Raw genomic sequence first — 20,045 nt, 5'->3', positions numbered from 1 at the left:
ATCTTTTCATCTGCACTGGTGTTGAAGACGACAACTCCCATGATTCCACGCTGCTTCACGACGTCAACAAACTAGGTCTTTTGTTATTGTTGTGATTGTACGTTAAATCTGTCTAGAGCAAATCATTATGATATAAGATGGAAATAAACCATTTTATGACACAAATCAATCTTGAATTTCTAAAATCCGTTAAGCTGAGTGGAATGAGAGTTATGAGTTACAAGTTAAAAGTTGCTTAATCCACCGAGTTTCTTTCATCCAGTGTGGTTCCTTGAGAGATTTCCAGTCTCTGGTTGTCTGACGCTGCTCGCTGACCCCTTGTTAGAGCCCAGAGGTGAGAGATGTGTGATAGAGGCTCTTAGTGCTGATAAGGCCATCAGTCTGATAACCGACTCCCCCCCCCCTCCAGTACAAAGCTGCTACTGCCGCTGCTCCGGCTTCTATTAGCCCCACCAGAGCGGCTGAACGCCTGCCTGCTCCCTCCTGCTCTATCTGAGGTTACATCCTGTGTTCTAAGCCCTTTTATGCAAACCCTGCGTTGCCTCGCTGAGATTGCTATCAGCCCAGATATTTATGTACTGCACATGTTTCCGATTGTTTAACCTTTGGACCCGTGCTGTAGGTGCTGCTGCCGTCCCCGTGGGCTTGCACAGAGCCCTCTCTCCTGCCCTTGTTGGCAGACGGAGTTAGATGAGAGCAGAGGCTGTTGCTGGAGGTGTGTAATGGATTGGCAGGAAAGGGCACTGCTGAAATTGGCGACATGAAAGCTCAGGTCAACCCTGCACTTGCTTTCAAGTTTGGACGAATCTCATCAAAATGGATTTAAAGGGAAACGTCAAACCAAAATATTTATTTTCCCTTCCTTCGGTTTTTTTTTTTTGTTGCACTTATTCAGAAGCCATTTTTTGTTTTGCAGGTATCTACAGCGATGAAATGGCATAATTTAACACCACTAACGCAGAGGAGTTTGCACAACCTGTATTGCTGTATAATAGCAATTAGATAAGACCTAAAAGTAATCAGTCGCTCAACTTAATGCCATTAATTCACGATCTCTGTCCAGAATTGATTGACAGAATCTGAATCAAGGACGATTCAGACTGTGCCGAGCCTGATTTCCAATCTGTTCCAAACTCCAGCTTTTCATGTGCTCCATCGCCGTGTCCCTTAAAGCACAACAGCTGCAGCGCTCAGAACAACTTAACAGCAGAATACCAAATGAACAGCAGGCAGCAGTTTTAACTAAAGCAGTGACAGCATCATTTTCCATCTACTTCAGTGGCGTTTTGCAGGTGAGCCCAAATCTCCAAAGTGTCGCTGTCAGTCGAAAAAAACTACAAATGAACTGAAATATTTTTTGTTTATGCTGAAGATGAAGAGAGGCTGTGGCACAACCCTCCCTGCAGAATCCACTGTGACACAAAACACAATAACGCTCAAAACTCAATATTATAAGAACACATTCAGACTGTGTTTTCTTAATGCAGATCCATTCCGCTAATATATTTAATGTAGTGTAAACGAAACAATTGACAACAAGTAATTTAATTAAACAGCAGTCGGCAGATACTCTGTAGTAAAGTCATCAGTCACTTCCCTCTCTCTAAGCAGATGTGACAGATGTGCAGTTTTACAGCGATGCATTATATAATGAACATAGCCTGAGGCGAGTAGAGATGTGACAGAAGTTTAAAATTAATACTAAAACTCCATCTCGGAACAATGCACCATCTGGCAGACAGTGGACAGAGTTGTGTAGAGGAGAGGTGGAAATAATGGAGTAATTTAAAACGAGCACACACACAATTGCTAGCAGGTGTTTTTTTATAAGTGTTTTGTTTACAACTCAGCTTCAAGACATTAGAGGAACGTTGATAGGACAACAAATTTTGAGGAAATGTATTTGGGAGTTGGAGGAAGCACTAGCGAGGAATCCAGCCTCACTGTCTGTGCGTGGCTGATGTAAATCTGTCAGGAACACAAAAGTGCAAAATAAAAAACGTACGTGCACATTAAAACTGTGCGATCAAGCCCTAATGTAAGAAAAATAACTGGGTAGACATGAAACATGGCACTTAATGGCTCGGTAAAAACCGAAGTGAAATGCCATCAGTTGTTGTTGAGTAAATTCCCAGAGGCAATATAAGCGACTGCTGCCTCTCTGGAGTGTGTTATTCCTGCGTGTGTGTGTTTACCCTCATGTTTGTGGCATGTCATGCTTGAGCAGGATTGCTACACTCTCCCGGGAGCTTTAGGAGGGCTCGGTACAGGTGATTTATTCCCCCCTAATCTGTCCTGCACTGTAGCAGGCGGCTGCCTTCCCTTCACCCAGCATGAGCGCGGCGCTATCACCATCACCATCGTATTGATAATCACCCGCGGTAGCTATCGGCCCTCATATCGTCGCGGTGGCAGCTTCCCGTTCTGCAGGGCCTGGACTCGTGCTGGGGGCCGATGTCGGGACATCCAGGAAGAGTCGCGTGTGTGTGACCCCCGAGGCCAAGTCAAGGGCACTGACAAATCCCCACTGACGCCATCGCCTCCATTAGATATTCATTCTCCATCCCTCCCACCCACCTCTGTGTAATGTTCGCCGCTGTAATCTGGCTGGAAACGCTTGAGTTGAATGCCAGATGTTGTTTTTACTGGGCATTTATGAAAAGCTGTCTGACTCGCCTCAGTGATGTCATACGCACACGTGCAGGGAACAGTGAGGATGTCATATGCCATTGTTCTATATGTCCATAAGTAGTGATAATTGGCAGAATTGCTTGAGATGTCACGAGCCAGTTCTCCGCTCCGTTTAGCTTAAAAGGTTCCTACAGTAAGTGATTTGTCATTTCCAACTGATCCGTCCACATCTAATAATTTGTTCTCCCCTGGTTTGCACAGTTCAATGACTAAAGACACATTTTCTCCAACAGCGGAAGTCGGTCCTCCTCTAAAACTATTCTAGGCTGAAAACGCAGATGTCTTTGAAATGAGCTCTTATTGAAATACTCTGAAAGAAGGAAGAGAACCGGGGTAGTGTTGTAAATAACTTATCAGGGATATACTGTCCTATCACCCCCTCCCCAAGACACACACTCACACAATGTACCTTACAATACAATTCAATTTCTGCCTCGGCATCAGCTTCGGCTAACACGGTCAAGCAAATGCCCATTTTCTGAATGGCCTGGGGGAGTTACGCTTTTCAGCTTATCAACTTTTATTAACCTTAGCACTGAGGTTTGCTCTTTGATTTAGATTCTTTGGGAAACACTGAAATTGGATTTTTTTTTCTTCTTCAACTCACTCCTGACATATGCTCAACAACTTCTTACACAGAGAAGAAGAGAAAAAAAAGTAAATTATTCTTCTCCTTCGGTTTGTTACAGGTAATATTTAATCTTCAGAGCCGATAACTTCTCTCAATAATGCCTCTTATGAGATGTGGTAGCAAAGTGGACGGACCCATTGAGTCTGGAAGTTGCATATTTGAACGGCTTGTAAGCCAGGTACAGTATTTTCTCAGGAGATGGTAGAGACCAAAAACAGAGCTAAAAGAGAGTTAAAGGGATAGTTCACCCAAAAATGAAAATTCACTCATCTACTCGCCACTATAGTGGCGAGTAGATGAGTGAATTTTCATGGCGATGGAGGCGTGGGTCAAGGGTTCGAATCCACAAAACACTTTGGGGGTTTCAGGGGTAAACAGCGTTGCAGCCAAATCAAGTACAATTGAAGTAACTTGTGAACACTTCTTCAAACATAAAAAAATCTCCCCCATTCTTTTCCTGTGGTGTCATCCAAGTGTCCATAAGCCCCAACATTCAAATTCAACTTGAAACGGCATCATTTATTCAATGTTTTTAGTCTAAATGTCCTCTGATATCCTCTTAGCAGGGAATTTTTATTTTCGGGTGAACTATCCCTTGAACATTGGACTTGCATTTTGTGTGTAGAAACTTGAGTCTAACTTGTGCTCATTGCTAAAAAAAAAAGTGCACCATATGAATTTCTTTTGATAATTAGCTCATTAGCCTGTTCACTGGGCTCCCAAGTGGCCAATCAGAATCGTAGAATCATAAAAATTGACCCATTATCTGAAAGGGAAGTGAGTCAAAGTGTCGGTTTTTGTGTAGTTAGTTTAATTTATATCTTCTGCTACCATTAGCACAACCATCCACCTAATTTTAGGCTTTTTCAGAGTTGTGGTTGAGTTCATTCCTTCCTAATCTTGTGCCTTTTGGCGCGTTATCATTTCACTTCAACACAGTTTCTCATGAGCCTCATTTCCACTGGTTATAAACCACTAGCACCCACCAACATCTGTCTTTTGTCTGGGTACAATCAGGGAATTTGACTCGGGAGTGATTGGCAGTAATGGAAACATGACACCCCGCAAACCTCTGATGCTGCACTTATTTCAGCGCAGCGTCATGACACACGTCGAGCGTTTGTGTAATTATTGTTTTTTATCATCTTGGGAACAACGTGAAAGAGCAGTTTATTTTTTTGTGCGAACCTTTAATGCAAGACAGTGAGGTGAGAGAGCTTCTCAGTTTCCGGCGTGTCTGTGACGTGAAACATGACTCAGCCAGGAAAAAATAACAGAAAAGACGAACCTCCTCGTGGCAATGGAAAAACAAACTGTTGGTGTAAAAGAGGTAATAGTCTGTACTGAAGATTTAACTGGATCCGTTTTGTTTCTACCCAAGCCTCAGAAGTGCCCCAACCACAAGTCACCTTACATAATTCATGAGAAAATGTGGGTAGGGGCCTTTTCCTCCACAACCCTGAATACTTTGCTCCTCTGTATATGAGAAGGTATTAGTCCATCAGAGTCCATCCAGCATGAATAAGTTCACACAGAGTAACCTCACACTGTGGCAGAGTGTCTGTAAACCAGGCCTGCTCGTCTCCTGTCACTTACAGCGTCGAGGAAAAACAGAGTGTGAAGCTTTGAAAACTGCCCTTTGCATGAAGTGTGTATTTCCGCTTTCATTTTGCTTGGCAAAAAAAAAAATTGTAGACTCACCCCCCCCTCCTCCTCCCGACTGGGCTCTGGATTATTAGCTTAAGCTCTCTAAAAATATCCCTTTGACTGTTTAAGCCTCTGACAGCAGTAACATCTCACACATTCTGATAGCTTTATACTAACTATGGCTGCAGAGGGCTCATGCACTCAGCCCACCTTGTTATCTTTTACCTTGTTTGCCCGAGGAGGAGGAAAAGGAGGAGGAGGTGGAGAACTTACTGGCCCCCGAAATCTGCAACAGTCCTCTCACTCCTTTTGAGAATCGCACTCCGAGTGGCTCATCAGAGTCGAGCGTGCAATCACTGCGATCTCGGAACAAACGAGAAGCGTTTTTTTGTTTTTTTTTTTAGCACGAGAGGATTTTGCCCAGATGTCACTCGAAGCACTCGTCATTGTTGCGACAGCTGTAGGAGCACATGGGCCGTCATTTGAAAACCGTCACACCACAACATACCAAACCGGCACGCGTCAAAATGTGGAACATACACAGCCGGAAACATAAGATATTTGAATATTAATGCCGTAAGCCCCTTAAGGAATAGTGACGTTTATTGCCATTCATTCCACTTTTATTGGCCCGCTTGTGTAGCCCCAGTAATTGCATATTTACAGCCATGCAGCATTTATCACACCAATACATTAGTTTTAGCTGAGTTTATGCTACCAAATATTTTTGATGTTGGCATTCGTAACAGCTCATAGAAATTAATAATTTCCCAAAAGGGATTACACTGTACACATGTGGCTCATAGACTCCGCTTCAATTATCTTTTCTTCTAACACCCACTCTCTCTTGAAAAGCTTTTCTCACAAATATTATAGCCGCTAACTAGAGAGAGAGACACTCGACAGCGCCGTGGTTATTCCAGCTTTCATTCACGTGTCTCTTTTTAAATGTTTTGAGATGAAATATCATTGTTTTGACAAGACGTTCTCCGTGCTGCTCGTGTCCCCCCCCCCCTGCGAGATGCCTCGTGCTCGCTCTGTGACGGAACGTTCCTGGGGAGAAAAGTCAATAAGTGGTTGTAAATAAATGAAAACAAATGGGAGACCTCAGCCCTCGATAGATTGAAGAGGCGGAGGGAGGAGAAAAGAAAAGGCGACTCACCTTTACTCATTATACAACTGCTTCTTGACTACAGAGGCTAATTGACTAGCCTCTCAGACCCTGCCTGTGTTGAAGGAGAGAGATAGGGGGTGATGAATTGACATATTGCTGGCGCTGTGATGTTGATCCAAGCCAGAGAGCGGTGAGGCTTCCCTCCAGGGACCAGTAACCTTATTGTTCCATGTCATCTCCTCCCCTTCTGTTTGAGGACCAGGTTGTCAACCTCTCCCCAAGGTCACGCAAACACCGGGCCCCCCTCTGCAGATAATTGGATTATTTAGAATCATAGCATCAACTCATTGCCCCGTCTGGGGTCAAAAGTGAATTTAGTGCAGGAGGTTGTCTGTTGTGATATGTGGCATCGTTCTGAGCTGACAAGCAACAGCTTCTGTCATCGGGTAAAGGATCACACCAGTGGCTGTGTGTGTTTTGGACTCTTTACAGTAAATCAGATACTTGGACATCACAGCTGACCACATTTCAAACTATGCTGGCGAGCATAACATCGCAGACAATAACTCTTTAGTCAGTGTTTTTTTTTATTCATTTCTGCATGAGATAAAAATCAGTTGAAACATGCTAAAAATTCTCAAGTAGATTTAAATGTATGCAATATAATTTTTTTATGTTTTTCCAGTCAATCAATGTTTTTTTTTTATTGATTTCCAAACTAGATGAGGCACCTCACCTGTCCAGTGACCGCCTCTCGCCCATTGTCAGCTGGGATATGGATAGATTCAAATTTACAAATGCATTCTCTATAGTTTTTCTACCAGGCACCCATTGGTTTCCATTTCTGTCATTACAGTTGACTCTTGTCAAGTCTGCATGATGTTTTGTTCAATTATTGATGCATGGAAATGTAGATGGATTTGAAAAGTGTTTCTCGTCCCGTTAATTATGTGGTGACCCCACAGATCTATCTGTGACTTCCTGGGGGGGGTCCTGACCCTGTGATGACTGATAACCAAGTGCAGCAGCTTGCACCTAGTTTAAAGAGTCAATGGCGAAAAACTCCCCAAACTATACAACATGAATTTGGATTGGTCAACTCCAGTTCAGGTTCAGTAGTTTGCCATAAGGCGATACATGTAAACCAGTGGCTGCCTGAAATGCTTGAGAAAATTCAAATCTCCAGCCTGTGCAGCAAAAAATGTCATGGTTCATTATTTGTAGTAAAGAAGGAAAAACTTTACACCTGTTGGGAGACTAAAGCATCATAGAGTAGGTGCTGAATGCCGGCAGTTATGGGGATTCCCACATTCCTGCACATGTTCACGGTTTCAATGGTGGTTTCGTGGCCGGAGGCTGACGCGGTGTTATCTAATGCTGCGGTGGTAAAACGAGATGAAGTGGGGCAGTAGATTAAATGGGTGGGCTGCCTGCCTATTAAATCAAGAGTTGGCGGCGCAACAGTAACTCGGGTTTCTTATTGTCAAGTGACACGTGAGGAGAGATGGCTCTACCTTCACGTCTGGAGTGTGACATTCTGCTCCGTTTGTGACTCTGTAATTAACTGCTCATTTGTGTGTGTGTGTGTGTGTGTTTTTTTATCTTTTCTAGGAGGCGGCCACGTTTGCCAAAGAGCTGGGCTTTGAGGTGAGTTGACCAGCAATTGCACACTAAACAGATCCTAAAGGTTTATTTTTGCTGATAATGAAGTTCTTTTTGGACAGTGATTGATGTGCTATTATACTCTCCAGGCCTTGCAGCAGTTGCTATGGAAACCTGGCAGTCGTCATGGTTTCTTTGTTCAGCCAGCTCTCTGTTATGACGCACTCTGCTAGGTCTGCACCCAACATCGCCTACAGATGTTATTTATTGAATTTTGAAAAGCCTCTTGGGAAGCTGAGAAGTTGGGCATGGTTTCAAGCCTTTCTCTCTGCAGGCTCGGGGCTCATCAGGTTGCCTGGTTAAAAAGCCTCCTCATTATCTTCATTTCACTCAGGGATGATACTGTATGTCCTCCCTTCACTGCCGTAGCGTTACACCACACTGAACCACGCCGTCGTCTTTTAATAACCCAACTACAGCCACCTGTGGTTTTTAAATTGTGGAAATGAAAATTACAGTGCTTGTTACCCCACAGAATGTACACTATGTGTTTTAACGTGGCGCTGCCTCTTAAGTGTAAAATGAATGTTCCCTTTTAGTCTATTTTTTGCGTGTGTTTTGCATATTCCTCTCACTGCTATTTGAATGTGAAATCAAAAACACAAATAGCCGGTGTGTGTGTGTGCGTGTGTGTGTTGGTTTTTCGAAACGGGCTCAGGTATTTTAAGTGCCTCCTCTCTTTCAAAGGTAGAGCTCGCCTTGAATGTGGCTCTGCTCCGTGTGAATAATTGTCATCCAGAATCACTAACGGTGTGATCAACGTGACTGGAATGAAAATGCGATCTCGACGGCAGTGACAGGTTTAAGAGCGGAGAAGGGATGAGGGCAGGATGAGGGGGGTGGGGGGGGCAGTGAGAAGGGGGGGGGCTCACATGGAGAAAAAAGAAATACACAAAGGCCAGTGTAGACACTCTCCTACTACTTACAATTCTTTGACATTTTCCATGTCAACCTGATTTGCCAGAACACTCTGTAAAATTGCATCGGATGAATGTGATTTCTCAGATAACATCAGTGTGCTGCACTGTACTTTCTGCATTTCTAGACGGCTGCAGTTCAAAGAGGTTTTCTTCACAGTCGTCTCTGGTGTTTTTTTTCGTCTTTTTTTTTGTTTCGTCTTCTCACTTTCTGATTTCGCTTGCATCCTACGAGCTGACCCACATATTTCACTTGTACACCGACAAGGATTGGAAAATATCACCATGTATGCACTATGCAGGACCCTCTAGTCTGAAACAGCAAATGACAGAAACGTTGTGAGAGGAAATTTGTAATATGCATATAGAATAGTTCTGGAGGATGTGAGTGAAATAAGGATTATTTTTCCAAACCTGATATACACCACATAGCATCAAAGATCATCAGCTCGTCATCAGCTTCATTCAATTTCTGGAGCTCTCAGTGTTTCCCATGGCTTTCATCAGCAGAGGAAACTTGCTCCGTTGTCACAGAGAGTGTTAAAGGATGATCTTGTGACATTCGACACATCCAACAACCTGCTATCACGTGAATAGAATTATGTCCATCTCCATGACAACTGAGCAAATGGCATGCGAGACATGGCTGAAGGCTCCTGAAAATTTACAGTACAGGCATATTTTGCTCGATCATATTCCTTTTCTTTACCTTACATTAAACACACAAGTCCACATTTGTACAATAGAGAATGACTCTTTTTTTACGTATAATTTTGTAACTTGATGACACGGTTTAATCTTATCATCAATAATGTGATTTTATTACAAGTCAATAAACAAAAATGCATCTAGTTTTAGTGCAGAAAGGGTATATTTAGATTTTATTACATTTGCAGTCAGAAACCTAAGTGCCTCTGTAGCCTGGTGCAGTTTGACTCTTTCAATACCAGTGAGTATCATTTAAATTCAGTAACAGTCCTGTTAATTGGTCAGTGTGGCCCCTTGGAGGGGTATTATGATTGGATATTGATATAGTCGCGCGCCGCTTGTCAATATCCAACCGCAGAAACACTGCATGATGCACTTTGAACGTATTCTAAACACTGTTATCATCACATTATGGATGACCAACAAAAATGACAGGAGCACGACTTCAGTGTAAACGTGAGATGAAAAGCTCGTCCCCTCCAAAACAGCAATCAGCAGATCTGAACACACTCAGCTGATTGTGATCTGTTTCCTTTAAATGCTCAAAGAAACTATCTGCGTCGCAGCTCTAATTGAATCTCTCCCTGGCACTGTTTTCTCAAGCAGCCTGCAGTGGAGACAATCAGTTTCTCACCGGCTTCAACACAGAAACACAATTTAACACCCTTGTAAAGCTTTCACATTTCACGGTTTGTTGATTTATGTCTGATCAGTCGCCTCGCAATCATAAATATTGCCATTTGTCAGCAGTAAACCGAATTGACCATATCATTTGTCAATTCATTTGTTTTGCACTCGCACTGTACGTAATTTTTTCGGCTTTGTTTTGCCTAATAGGAGGTCGTCAGGTAGTTATTTCTGCCTGGAAAGAAGAAGGGAAGGGGTTTGCCTGTGTGTGATTGTGTGTGTAGCTGCTCAAAAGCCACCACCACCTCTGGCCCTCAGAACCTTTTAGCTCCTAAACCTTCGCCGAGCGGCTTTTTTTATGTCAGCGAACATAAAACCAAAGGGTGACAATGTGCCGAAGCCTTGTGTGGTTTTGTACTCAGTGTCTGGAGGAGTGCTTGTGGTTACATCCAGTCACAGTGACAAATTGCCTTTTTATTTTTTTCTTTCGCTGTCGCTTGCTAACAGCCTCTGTATTAACCTCACCATTAGCACTTACTTAGAGTGTTACACCCATTTTTCCTTGGCCCAGGGTCTCCCCGGACCTCTCAGGGCTGATTAAAGGACGTTTGGGAAGCATTTAGAGGTGTAAAAGCTCATTGGTTTGAGTGAGCCAGTGTGGCTGGTGGTGCGGGCCCGGTGCATATCTCTCTGATTACTCCCATAGCCACAGTATTTGCTCACCCTGAAGGCGCTTGAGCGTTAGCTTTGATACAGATGCTCGACCCCTTAATGCTAGCTCCTCAGTGTGCTGTAGTACAGAAAGGCAGAGTCCACCCCACTGCGAGATGGCGATAAAGACATTCCACCTGCTCATAGTACATCATGATGAGTTAATAATAAAGTAGCCCTGACAGGTGTGGGTTTTTTTATCCCTCTCATGATCAAAGGGAAGCACTCCGGAGAGTTCTGTCGTCTCCAGGCGAGAATATCCACTCTGTGCAGATGCTGAGGAGAAATGGCCTGTTTCAGGAAGAGAATGATACAGTACACGCACCACATATCCCCCCAGCTCGCCGAAGTAGGTTTATCTGACAACAGCCCATCTCCGCACGCTTGTTTTCATCTCACTTAGGCAATATGACATTCTAATATTTTTCGCAGTCCGCCTGTTACTGCGTGGAAGCATCATCGAGCGCTTCTATTGATCTCTCCTCAAAAACGGTTTCATAACACATCTGGTTTCATTATCGCTTGATCCGTCTGCCGGGATTGGAAAAATCTGACCCCTCTCGGCCACACTTGTGATCTTTCATTAAACTCCTCAGACATGATGCATTCGTCCGACTTCACATACTCACCCTGTTTTTTTGCAGACAGATGACATTGCAGAGATCGCCAAGAAGACCCAAAACCTCCCCAAGGCCAATGGGAAGAGGCAGCGAGTGGTGGTCTTCACTCAGGGCAAGGACGACACTGTCGCGACTGTTGGTAGGCCAATTTTTGTTTCCTACGTTTGTTGATTTATCTAAATATATTTTCACTTAAGTACGACTTGAAGCCATCCCAAATATGTCCCCCTTCTGGACGCCCTTCAGTTAAAGCTCTTATATCTCCATACTGCAGAACGCAGCTTTAAATAGATGCCCGATCGCTGACTGAAGAGAGCTGAACGCTATCAGTAATTTCTTTGAAGTTAACCTCCAATATTGACACCAGATGTTAAAAAAAAATAAAAAAAAGAATGCTTGCAGTACATTCTGTCATTTCAGAACATAAAAGAAGTGTGGGGGATGCAGAGAGCAGGCATTGATTTGTGAAGTACTTCTAACTTTGTCTTGGACAGACTCCAGGCCAGTCCTCAGCAATTTTTAATGCTTCAGCTCTTACATCCTGCCCCTTTTTCTTTCTGCAAAATGCTGGCACAGTGACCTTGGGGAGGGGTGACAACATCCCTCTTCAAATCAGCCCAATTTCCTCTGATACCAGGCAGATTTGTTGGTGGGACATTAAAGGGCCGAGTGTCATCGAAACCGAGCGGAGGTTGCAGTTTTGAGCCTTGTGGGCAGAGATGATGGTTTGTGATGGGAGCGTTTGCCTTTGTTTGGAGCCACAGGGTGTCTCTCCTCGTTGCCCTTGCAGTTCAGACTAGTTGTGCGCGGGGAGAGATGGCCTCAGGTAAAGACTCCAACATATCAGTCATCGCTGGGAACTGCAGAGGCACAGCTACAGCAGGGCTGTCGGCACTGCAGGGCGCAGGTCCTCACGTGTGTCCAGTGGCTTCAGTTTCATCCTGCTGGCGGCTGTATTTATGAGCTCAAGCTGTGTGCAGTGTGTCAGTGATGACACTGTACAACAGTCAATTAGTAATTGTGTCATTTCTGTATTCTCTATTGTGATTATTTTATCATCTGTAAGCTGTGCTGCCGTTTTGGCCGGGACTCTGAAGAGAAGAGCTCGGTGTAATGAAGGATAAAGTGGGAGTGATGTGAATGAATACTCCCACTTTTTGGGAGTATTCAGTATTAACAGTGGATAAAATAACATGGTGTGATGGGGATACTTGTAATGATGACCTGAGTTATTACACGACTCTGCAGAATTCAGCTGAGAAAGAGCTCGGTTTAATTGGTTGAAACTTTTTCACTCTTTAAAGTCCAGATCAACGACAGAATTACTTATTAGAAAATCTAAGCAATGTTCAATTGAGGCGGCTGTGTTCCACTTTTAAGAGCAACACACACAGGCCGTCTCGTGTAGCATCGCACCGCTGCACACAGCACTCAGTGGACACACTGTACTTACACAAGTAGTCATGATATACTGGATTTCTGGAAGAAAAAAAAATATTAACTTCATTTCTTCTTTATCTTTATGCAGCAACACTCATCATGAGCGTAATGAATGTCTGTGCGTTGGCTTCCAATAGACAAGAATAAGTTTAGTTGTTCTAATGCACATCATATGCTGCGTGTGTGTGCAGCTCTTTATGCACAACATCAAACAAAACTCTTCAAGCTTGTCAAACTAAGGCTGACTTTCTCAGAACCACTCAATCAAACAACAGCATTATGTGGAATTGCAGTTTGATGTGATAATACCGTCACGTGAGATCCATGTGAAAGTCGTTAAATGATGTATGTAGCATTTGTTTTAATCGGACATGCTCATTTGAAGTTTCATTATGAAAGTGGAAGTAAATCTCCCTTCATAGGACTTTGAAAAGAAATCTTTAAGCAGGAGCCCAACAGTTAAAACCGAACAGGAATCCATCCATCGTGCCGGAGGTGATGGATAATTCTCGCCTGCTGCTCTCATTGCTCCTGCATGAAGACTGAGCCGTGTGCCACGCTGAACTTTATATAAAATGCATGATGAATGCAGGTGGGATGAAAGACAATGTGTTTCAGATGTCATCTACAAAGGCAAACATGATAAATGTCATTGACTGAGCTATCATTACAGTGGAGCAGTTACAGTAGTAGGTGTGGCGGAATCCGTGTGTGCGTGTATGTGTGCGAACATCGGCGTTCATGCCAGCCAAATAAATGTCAATGTAAAAAGAGAATTAAAGATTTTCATTTCCCAGAGGCGGCGCTCTAATAAACTTGATCTCTCATTTTGTTTGCAATTTGTCCTCCTGTCAGGATTTGATCATTTGCCAGCCTCTGCGTGTCATGTTAAACCATTTTATAGTGATTAAGGATGGGAGGACGCCTTCCCCTGTGGTATAATTCTCCAAAAAGAGATGTCAATTTGTTATTGTTCTTCTTTTTTATCCTGCTGCCCTTCGTTTGAAAGCTTTCATCGCAGCACTGCTTCAAATGGGCCTTTTTAAGAGCTGGGAGCAGGGGGGAAATGGCCCTTTATTTAGCTGCCACTGACACTGCTGAACTACGCCGGGCTTTTGCTTATACACCCATTAAAGCAGTAATTAAGATCATTGTGCCCTGAACCTTAACGGTGAGGGAATCTAATGAACGATCATTCAGCGGGGGTTACCGCTCTAATCGCTGATAAGGACTTGATAAAGCCTGACTCGGCTTCTCGGCGAGTTTTAGGGCTCTCAAAGGGACAAGGCAGGCAGATTTCAACTGTGGAAAAAACGGCCCTGATCTATACGTGTTAATAAAATGAAGTAGTGAATACTGCCTACAAGACAAAATGGCTTTTACTTTCTATAAGGTGGGTCATTTGTCATTCCCGCCAAAGTTAGATTAGACGTTGCGGAATTATTTTAAACTCTACTTGAAGAATATTTAATAGTGTCTTTAAAAAGCAGGATGTTTATGTTCTGCACCTCGTAATAGACAAAGTCAATTAACAGCCCGTGCTATGAGAAAGACTTTTTTTTTTTCTTGGCAACTCACGCTGAAGTGTTTTCTTTCATGTCTCTGCGAGGATGTTGGTTGGCGATGATCTTTTGCCTGTGGTTACAGTAATTACAGGCATATGTAATTTTTTTTCTCTAACTCGATCGTGAACAAAGATTGCTGGTTATGATAGGGAAACAGATTGAATGTCAACTCGCTCCTAACCTGTTGCGTATGCCAAGACAGCGGTAACGTTTTCCTCTCCGAGGCTCAGAGTTTGGCTGAAGCGCAAAAGGAAGAGTTCCAGCAGAAGAAGTACTCTCAGGCAAGTTTCTCACAAAAAGACTTTCAACTTAAACTCTGTTGAGTTCTTCAACTCGTGCCTTTCAGCAGAAAACATGTCTCTTGTATTAGAGCCACTTGGCAACTCTGGATTTGAAACGACGTATTTAATTGTTTCACATGTGTGTAGATGATAAAGTGAGACAAGATCAAAGTTAATTTTTATGACCTGCCAACTATTTGATCCACCTGTTTTCTGTCAAGGCAACAATATCGCACGCTGGAAAACCTCCAAGCAAAGCTTCTAATAATTTAAGACTCAAAACAACGCTCCCCATGCTCGTTCTCCAGTGGAGCCGAGGTCATCTTATCTGCATGTACACTTGCTTTTAGTAAAAAAAGAGCATTTTTCTCAGTCAGCGCTGGGCTGTGAATTGGCATTGTTAAAAAGAGAAGTCAATAATAAAGCACTTAATTGATACTCATTTCAAAGAGATGCCTGTTGAAAGAATTCTGTAAGTTTAATCACCACAGTTCAAGAGTTTTAATGAGGGAATTATGAGGAGTGAATTAACAAAAGCACACAATTATAGCTTTTACTACAAGGAACTATTTTCAGTGTTATTTCTCCTTTTGTTGCAGGTTACCTGTCAAAGCCCAGCCACACACACACACACATCCCACATATTCACCACCGCATCACTTATTTCACCAAATTCAAGCAACCCATGTTTTATTGATTGAAAATAATCTCATTAGAATGAAATGTGAGACAAGTTCAGCAAAGTGATGTTTTCAGACGTTCCACAAGCCAGTAACAACAGTCAGTGTTTTTGGCAGGAGGGTTTTTTTTTTTTCTTCCTTTTTTGCCATTTTCCATGGCGGATTTTCACCAATGAGATCTTTGTTACAGATGGCTGGAGAACAGTTGGGCTGTAACTTGAGTTAACATGTCAGTCAAATTTAATAATTTGCATCACCGAGGCTATGAGAACTTTTCCCCAGCAGCGGAGAACAAACTTTAAATGCGATAATAGAAGCAAGAGGGATGTGGGTTGTCTATTGTGCCATGTTTCTAGAAACAAGAGAAACTGTGTGTGCCATAACCAGCGTCATGGAGCCCACAGTGAAGTGATCCGTCAGGAATGTAAAGTTCAAATGCAAACAATATGTTCACATCTACGTGTTTTACAAACAACGCAAAGGATTTTTAAAAACATCTCTGCTCTCATATTCATGAAACACCAACATATCAAGCTGCGAGCCGACATAGATAAAAGAGCTTTTTGTGATTTGAGCCAAAATGAACAGCTTTATATGAATTAAAACTGTGACCGTAATCGGGGGTGTAAGATGTGTGTAACAGTTTTTGCAGAATTTTTTTGTGCTACATAAAATTGAATAAAATCAGCCTTTGAGTTTTAGAAGTTAGCATTTATTTTTGCTAAATGCTAATGTCAGCACGCTAACATGCTAACCATGGCAATGCTAGCATGTTGATGTTCAGGTTTATTATTAAATATGTCCATCATCAAAGTTTAGCATATTAGCACAGTAGTGGAAATTAGCCAGTTAGCTAATTAGAATGTTTTTCTGTTTTTTTTAACCTTATGATGATGCTAGATGATACATCCTCTGGAAACCATGCACGTCTGTAAAAACCAACAAGGGGGTGGACATACAATACAGTTGACGAGGTTGCAAACTATCTTACTAATAAGACCTGACGGGCCCCCCGCTGGAATTTGTTTTCACTACTTTTAAACATATTTACACATTTACTGATTAGTTCAGTTTGATTTATTTGCTGAATTTATTTGAATCTGTGCTGAACAAGTGCAGCAGCTTCGGTCATTTAAATCATCTGGTTTTACAGCCGCAAAGTGCAACCACATCTAATGACTCGCGTTTCTTAACTACGGAACAACTGACAAAAAGGAATTTATTATTAGCACATTGCTCATGTGCGGTTAATCATTTCAAGAGGGAGGAGGATTCTCAAGCTTCATCTGTGGCATTAATTAAGCAAAGTCGTTATGCTACTAATTAGCTGATCCTAAAAGGATTCTTGTCTTATTGTAATTTATTATCAAAGTGACAGTCAGCTGCTTTCCTTATAAAGAGAAAATGTGTCTTTATGAAAACACAATCCACCTCGTTATCCTGTGCATCTCCGGTACCTGACCTGTAATAAATTCCCATTTGACTCTGTGTGATGTCATTTAACACAAGTGGATGTGGTTTGTCTCACAGTCGGCGTGTTGCGGTAATTTCCTTGACATCAGGTGTCGACCACATGCTCAGCTGCAGGTTGTGTATCTTTTGCCCTGTGAGCCAAGGACAGAAATGTATTCAAAAATTGATAAGGTGTCTGCAGCTCAGATATTCTGTGAGCCATTGTTAGATTAGCGGGGAGCCTCATTAGACAACTTTTTTGCTCCCCCGCCTCATGTTCCCCTTAAACTCCCAACCTTTTTCACCATTAAGAGCTCTGTCAGCCTCCCTGTGTTCCTTTTATCCACATGTCAGTCTTTTGTCTCCTGCACCTTTTTGAAGGTTCACGTCGGCACCAGAGCCTGGGATTGTTTGAAGCTCGCGTGTGTGGTTTAGATTGTTCTGACATAAGTTGCTGATTTAATGTCACTCTACACCTCTAGACTTTGTCATCTGGTAGATTTTCTGTTTCTCCCCCCCCCTCCTTACAACTGGAAATCTCTTTGAAGTGCATATGCTACTGATAATTGAAGCAGTATAATCCACTGGAGATAATAAGAAACCCTCATTTGATGGATTCCGTTTTGAACTGGAATGATTCACAGTAACTGCTCTTGCATTGTTTTTAATTTTTCAGAGTGCTCACCTAAAAGCTTTCGAGATGTTGATGATTATTGTTTGATCATCTGTTACTTGTGGCACATTTGTTCAAAGCAGCTACAGCATGTTGCATTGGTTTATTTATGCCCCATAAGGGTTTTAAGTCTGATTTACATGCAGTCATTTGTGCCGAAACAATACTTGAACAATTCATTTGTCCATCAGAAATAATTTTAATTTCCAGTCAAACACAAGCCAAACATTCATGGATTGTAGCTTCTCAAATGCTTAAATTTGACATATTCCTGTTTGAAAATGAAATATACCACAAGTCCAACTAATTAAACAATTCAAAGACGTCACTTTGAGCTCAGATAACCTCTCATCTGCTTGATTCCCAATTTATTAAATAATAACCATAAAACTACAAGCTTTTGCATCGATGCTATGCTAGCTAGTCTGTGTGGATATATAATATGCAGCATTTTTTAGCTTAATGTTAACTCCAGCATGCTAACCACATGTAATGAAGGTACACGCTTGCTATTGGTTATCTTAGCTTAGCCTCTTGTTCATGTAGGAGTTGCTACATGATAACATTTGCTAAATAGCAGTTATTAAATTTATTATTGTGAAGGGGACAATTTGTACCAAAATGTATTGCGATCCATAGTCGCGTTCCCAGCAAATATTTAGCTTTGTTGACTGTAATTTATATTTATTTTCCTTGATGAGCTCCTGAACTCTTACTCAACACCACCTCCATATTTTACCCTTGTTGTGTGAGTCATAATCTTCCATTTAACACATTAATTAGCCAAAAGAACTATTGTTTGCTGAAGTGCTGGAATAAAGTGACAAAATGTCTGTGATTATTACAAAGCCTTGATGTATAAAATCAAGTCAAACTCAAATTAGTAATTAGTCAAACTTGGGGGGGGTAAAACAATTAATTAGAAAGTAGTGTTGAAACTAACAGCCTCCCTATGTCCTGACCACAGGTGAGAAGGTGACCATGTTCCCCGTTTTGGACATCGACCAGAACGATATTGTGGACACTAACGGTGCAGGAGACGCCTTCGTGGGAGGTATGGCTTTGATAATGATTCTCCACACAGCTTGGATCCTATGTACATTCCCAATTAACCTTTGATACAGGCCAACTCTGTAATGTAGTAATGTGTCCAGATTATATGAGTGTGACATTCAGCCTGCTGTTTTCACTCTGTACGAGCCGATCATAGCAGCACATAAAACAGTCATCATTCGCATCCTGTTGAGGATGAAACGGCGTCGTTCCCTTGTTCCTGAATCCATTAGACCCTGGCTCTTATTACTACTCGCTGCTTCCCAAACTATTTCAGAAGTGATGGACGCTTACATGTTGGCCTCTGCTCTTCTGTCTACCCAGGATTCCTCTCGGCGTTGGTCCAGGAGCACGCGTTGGAGGAGTGCATCCGGGCCGGACACTACGCCGCCAACGTCATCATCAGACGGGTCGGGTGCACTTTCCCAGAGAAGCCCGGCTTTCACTGATGCAGCCGAGCTCTGCTCATTTGTCGTTTCCATAAGATATCCGGATATGTTTGCTTCATGTGGAGTATTCTATTTACTGACTGCATGGGACTATGTGCCTCAGGTTGGTTATTTTGTCAAGCTCGAATAAGCAGCTCACATGTTCTAAGTCAGACACTGTGTTAATATCAAATGTTGGGATAATATTGTCATATTTAAAGGAGCATTCCACTGAAAGTATTAAAATCTCAATGCCTGTTGGCCTGAAAAGGTGGAAACTTTACTCCTGCAGCATAATCAACTTCTCCACCATTGATCCATATATTTTCTATGTTCGAAACTCATAGTTTCTACACAGCCGAGCGAAATACGCCCCAGTATCACTTCCTCATTGAAGCTGAAGCCTTGCTGGGCGTAGTGTATTAACATTATTTGCAAAGCAGCGACAGTTTGGATAATACTGAAGATTTGATCAGTGGTGGAGAAGTACATTATTCAGCATAGGAGGTTAAAAAAGTTTCCACGGATGTGTGGCTCTGAAAAGTCGGTTTCCTGCTCCTTCGTGTAGGAGTTACAATCATTAAACACCCATTGAAACTTGCCCACGCTTACACTCAATATGTTCCCTAATTATTAAAGCTTCACCGATACATTTCTAATTATTTTTTAAGCCTCTGTGCTATGAGGTGGAAATAGTTTATTAAGTATTGTAAACTATAAGTGCCATTCTTCATTTTTCAGCAAGCTGCAAACTGCTAAGAGCCATTTTCAAGCCTGCAGGGGGCGCATGTTGTGGTACTAAATACTTGTGGCATACTTAATGGTACATTTTCCTTTGATATTCAGTGGTAATGCTGCAGAAATCATGAACCTCATGCTTTCCAATATCCACAAGTAATATCCACAATATCCATTTGTAAGAGGACAAAACTGGACAGAATTGGATTTTCTTTGTTATTACATAAATAAAATAATATCAAACTCATCCTCCCAAGAAACGCCTTTTCCAAAAGAAAGTTGGGTTTCATGTTTAATACTTTGTTTGACCAGCAGTTCAAATTTCTGTTAATTCTCCCAAAATGACCGAATTCAAAACACAAGTTGGTGTATGTCCCTCCCATTATCTAATCAGCCAGAGGCTCCCT

General features: G+C 42.2%; 1 protein-coding gene across 2 annotated transcripts in view; it reads left to right on the top strand.

The window, feature by feature from the left end:
- The window catches only part of LOC118100130 (adenosine kinase), a 101,281-nt gene extending 81,396 nt beyond the window's left edge, over nt 1-19,885 (top strand). For both annotated transcript variants that reach the window (XM_035144883.2, XM_035144885.2), the window contains exons 8-11: nt 7,695-7,730; nt 11,353-11,467; nt 18,387-18,473; nt 18,797-19,885. In XM_035144883.2, the coding sequence (XP_035000774.1) occupies nt 7,695-7,730; nt 11,353-11,467; nt 18,387-18,473; nt 18,797-18,921 (363 nt within the window). In that variant the 3' untranslated portion in view covers nt 18,922-19,885. The remainder of the gene's footprint in view (nt 1-7,694; nt 7,731-11,352; nt 11,468-18,386; nt 18,474-18,796) is intronic.
- Nucleotides 19,886-20,045: the final 160 nt, after the last annotated feature.

The sequence above is a fragment of the Hippoglossus stenolepis genome, chromosome 21 (genome assembly GCF_022539355.2).
Source record: "Hippoglossus stenolepis isolate QCI-W04-F060 chromosome 21, HSTE1.2, whole genome shotgun sequence".
Classification (NCBI taxonomy): Eukaryota; Metazoa; Chordata; class Actinopteri; order Pleuronectiformes; family Pleuronectidae; genus Hippoglossus; species Hippoglossus stenolepis.
The sequence above is the reverse complement of the archived record's forward strand: the minus strand, read 5'-3'. Positions and strand labels throughout refer to the sequence as shown.